General features: G+C 33.1%; 1 protein-coding gene across 17 annotated transcripts in view; it reads right to left on the bottom strand.

The window, feature by feature from the left end:
* LOC107656381 (pleckstrin homology domain-containing family A member 5-like) overlaps positions 1-4,311 on the bottom strand; it is a 146,377-nt gene that overhangs the window by 24,845 nt on the left and 117,221 nt on the right. For 13 of the 17 annotated variants that reach the window (XM_016444210.1, XM_016444214.1, XM_016444197.1 and 10 more), the window contains 2 exons: positions 3,699-3,773; positions 900-1,019 (listed from right to left, as the gene is read on the bottom strand). In XM_016444210.1, coding sequence (XP_016299696.1) covers positions 900-1,019; positions 3,699-3,773 — 195 coding nt within the window. The remainder of the gene's footprint in view (positions 1-899; positions 1,020-3,698; positions 3,774-4,311) is intronic. The other 4 variants (XM_016444205.1, XM_016444211.1, XM_016444212.1 and 1 more) reach the window with 1 other exon arrangement.

Genomic DNA, 4,311 nt, shown 5'->3' with positions numbered 1-4,311 from the left:
GCAATGTCCAACTGTCCTGAGCGCGTTCACAACATCCGGCGCGTGACATCAAATAAATACGGTCGGGCAAAAAATTCCATGTTGTCTGATGATATATCAAAATCGTCTTCCATTGTGATGACCTGTATTTCTAAATATCTTTAGATCATCGCAGTGCCAGTGAACACGTCCGCAATCTCTATATTGCGGAATACGCAATCTCTACGTATACGTGCGACAGATTGCTTCCGCACATGCATCTACTATCATAGATATGTATAGATTCCCTATTCGACCGCTCCAGATACGTTGGGGCGTCCGCCATTTTGGAACATAGAAACAGTCACTAATGAGGCATCTACTTATATATATCTATGTCTACTATGCCAGAGCACGTACACGCGTCAGATTTTGTGAACGCGCTCAGTACAGTTGGACATTGCGGTGGATCAGAGGTAAAAAATTATATAAATACTGTTCAGTTTCTTGCACAGACCGATCGTTTCGTGTCTTAAGACCTCAATGTATCGTCACAAGCCGCAGGGTTTAATTTGGTTTTGTCTGTGTATGTTTTTTTTACTCTCAAAGCCGTGGAGCCCATTGACTGCCATTATATGACTGACTGCAACGGTTTGAGTTAAAAATCTTCGTTTGTGTTCTACTGAAGAAACAAAGTCACCTACATCTTGGATGCCCTGGGGGTAAGCAGATAAACATCAAATTTTAATTTTTGGGTGAACTATCCCTTTAAAACTTATTTCATTAGACATCATCCAATCCACAACAGCATGCGGAAGCAATGGGAAAACCAGCAGACTTGGAAATGAACAGGCTGGGTTGTGGGGTGGCCGGGGTTTGACGGGGGAATCTAATAAGCCCTTCACTCTGGGATGCACAGGCTAGCGATCCGCGAGGCTGACCTTTGGGTTGGCGGCATCGAGGTTTAGCTGCATCAGCTGTGCGAGCGTGTGCTCACGGAGGCTGTTGAGCTCGGCCTGCTGCCGCCGGAGTTTGATGAGCAGCAGGGTCAGTTCCTCTGGCTGCAGCGGGCGACAGGAGCAGCGGTTAGTGTGGGCCGTCATGAAGGGGGTTATGGGGGAAATCGGGCCATGTTTGAGAAAGAGGATGTGTCGAGTTGAGTTGAGTTGAGTTCTTCAGACATTGCATGCCTGGTGTGCTGGATAGACTGACATAAACCTGTGATATCTAATCAACATGATTAAGCAGCTAAGATGCACAATCTAGTTTAGTAACCATGAATAACCAGGTTCTGTTGAATTTCTGGTTTGAATTTCAATTTTCTTTTCAAGAATGGAAAATCAAGCACAACAAAATTACTGAAACATTAAAATTAAAATAGAAAAAATATATACTGTATATAAAAACAAAAGCTAATTCAATACTATATAAATACTATAGTAGTATAAATAATATGAATAAGAAAATCTGTAAATAAATAATTGGAAAATATATATACAATACAAACAAACATATATAATCAAGCACAACAAAAGTAATAAAACAAATTAAAATATAAAACTAAACGTTATAGTTATTTTTAAATAATAATAAATACTACAATAGTATACAAGTAAGTTTAAGTTTGGGTTTAAGTTTAAATGTGCTTTACTAATAATATCTACTATGTAATACTATACTAAATAAATAGTATATAAATAATAGGAAGTAAAACAAATAACTAGAAGGTATATGTATTTACAAACATACATTTACTGTAATTAAGCACAAAAAAAACGTAAAAAAAAGTTTAAAATTAAAAATCTAAAAATAAAAGCTAATTCTAAATATTAATAAATACTACAATAGTATAAATAATATAAATTTAAAAATCTGTAAATAAATAATTGGAAATTATATATGCAAACATACATATATATTCAAGAACAACAAAATTAATAAAACAAATTATATATAACTAAATATACAAAATAGAAAACTAAACGTTATAGGTATTTTAAAATAATAATAAATACTACAATAGTATACAAGTAAGTTTAAGTTTAAATTTGCTTTTAAAAATGGAAAATCAAGCACAACAAAATATCTAAAACTTAACATAAAACAATTTTTTTTAAAAATATTAATACATACTAGGTAATACTATACTAAATAAATAGTATTAAAGAATAAATAATAGGACATAAAAAAAATCTGTAAACAAATAACTAGAATGCATACGTATATACAAACATATATATATATATATATATGAAAAGAAAGTCTTAAAGAAAACTTAAATGAAAATTCTGTCATCATTTACTCGCCCTTATGTCTTTCTAAACCTGTTCTTTCTTCAGAGGGACACAAAGGGTGATATATATACATATATAATTAAGTACATAATATAATACATATATAAAAAACACATATATAATTAAGCACAACCAATTAATGTTAATTCCAAATATTAATAAATAATATAATAGCATATAAACACTAAAATGACACTGGTCTAGTGAGTAGAAAATCTGTAAATAAAGAAATAAAGAAAGAAATTTGTAGTATTAAATATTTCCAGGATAGACTGACATAAACCTGTAATATCTAATCAACGTGATTAATTAGCTCTACTAGGTTCAGCTAAGTTGCATAAACTAGTCAAATAACCATGAATAACCAGGTTCTAGAGCTAGAAACTATAAGTACAAGCTGGATTTTCCAGAAAGAACAGCTGAATTAAGTTTAAATGTGCTTTTAAGAAAGGAAAATCCCAGGTTTATGCCAACTTATCCTTAAAAACTTGTTCTGCTATCCAATTAAGAGACCTCTGAAGAAAATAACCCTGGGATCGACATTATCTTAGGTTTGTCATTTCATCTTGGGTTATAATAAATCTTCCAAATAAAAGAAGTAATATCATGAAAAAGAAAGATTATAAAAACTCTCCAAGAGGCTTTTACCTAAAACAAAATGTTTAAGGTGCTAAATAGAATTTTTCATTTTTCATTCATTTCATTTTTACAGCAGCTCCCCAGCGATGATGAGTAAAACACATATGGAGGAGCTCTATTAATATTTCATCAAGTGACCGCAGGCTTTTACATTAAAATGCTCTCTGCCTGAAATCATACTGCAGACGATTTCTGCCAACTGTATTTTGCATTTGTAAAATGAATAACTATAAGCAGAAGCTTAACAGGAAAAAAGCGGCTTTAGACTGCCAAAACCGGAAACGTCAAGTAAGAGAATAATAATTATAGTTTTAAGAAGAGCTTATGGTATTAGTGCTTCTCCTGTCACAATAAACACACACACACGCACACAAACACTCATCTCTCTGTCAGAGGCGTTTAATTCAAGACCTAAAGCTAGAATACCCTTCTCTACTGCAACGTAATACTCCTACTTGAACCTTCGAATGTCCGTTTACCTTTAAAATCAACATGAAATTACATTTGCAACCTATCGTACTTCTAAAACATGCTAGATTTTCATGTGAAACCATATTTTAACCATAAGACCTTTTTTTTACCTTTGCAATAACATGCACTCGTGCACGAGTAGACCAGAAGCATGTGTTATGAAAGTAAATACGGTCATTTTTGATTTCATGTTGACTTTAAATGAGCAGCTTCAACCTCAGCATGTAAAATATTCTGCTAATTTGAAAAATGCAAATAGTTTGAGAGGAAAGCAAAGTTGTGGATGTGTCGTCTTTGCACAGAGGACGTGGTGGGTGGAGGAGAGGGAAAGCGTACCGTTTTGCCTTGCAGAGACTGTGCGGTGATGCTCTGTGCGGGAGGAACTGGCCTGCGCTCGGCAGGATAGGAAAACTGACAGAGAGAGAGGAAAGCAGAGCAATCATCAGGACCGTTCTGGTGGAGAGTGCACTAAACCTAAAGGCTCGGTCATTTAATGTGATCTGGTAACTACACGCTCAGACAAAAAACAACAACTACTGTGTCACCGAAAAACATCTGTGAGCAAGATTCTGATATAAAAGGCTATAAATGGAAATAAAATGGATATAGATATAAATGCAAGGTTCCCACTTTTTCAGTCATGATTGTTGCATTTTTACTATTTATTAAATTTTTACTGTTATTATTACGATTATTATTAGCATTATTGGGAATATCAATATACTGTCAACTAAAATGTATTTTTGTTGACTAAATTATAAGGACATTTTAGAGTAAAAGGGACTAAAAGTAACGAGTATAAAATTAAATATTGACAAAATATTTAATACATTTAAAGAACATTTTCATCAAAAGACAACTAGGACTAAAACAACAACAACAACAAAAAATTGAGTAAAATCAAAGAGTAAAAATTGGTGCAATAATATAGAAATAAGATATATATATA

Source organism: Sinocyclocheilus anshuiensis, unplaced genomic scaffold, assembly GCF_001515605.1.
Source record: "Sinocyclocheilus anshuiensis isolate Anshui unplaced genomic scaffold, SAMN03320099.WGS_v1.1 scaffold183, whole genome shotgun sequence".
Taxonomy (NCBI): Eukaryota; Metazoa; Chordata; class Actinopteri; order Cypriniformes; family Cyprinidae; genus Sinocyclocheilus; species Sinocyclocheilus anshuiensis.
The sequence above is the reverse complement of the archived record's forward strand: the minus strand, read 5'-3'. Positions and strand labels throughout refer to the sequence as shown.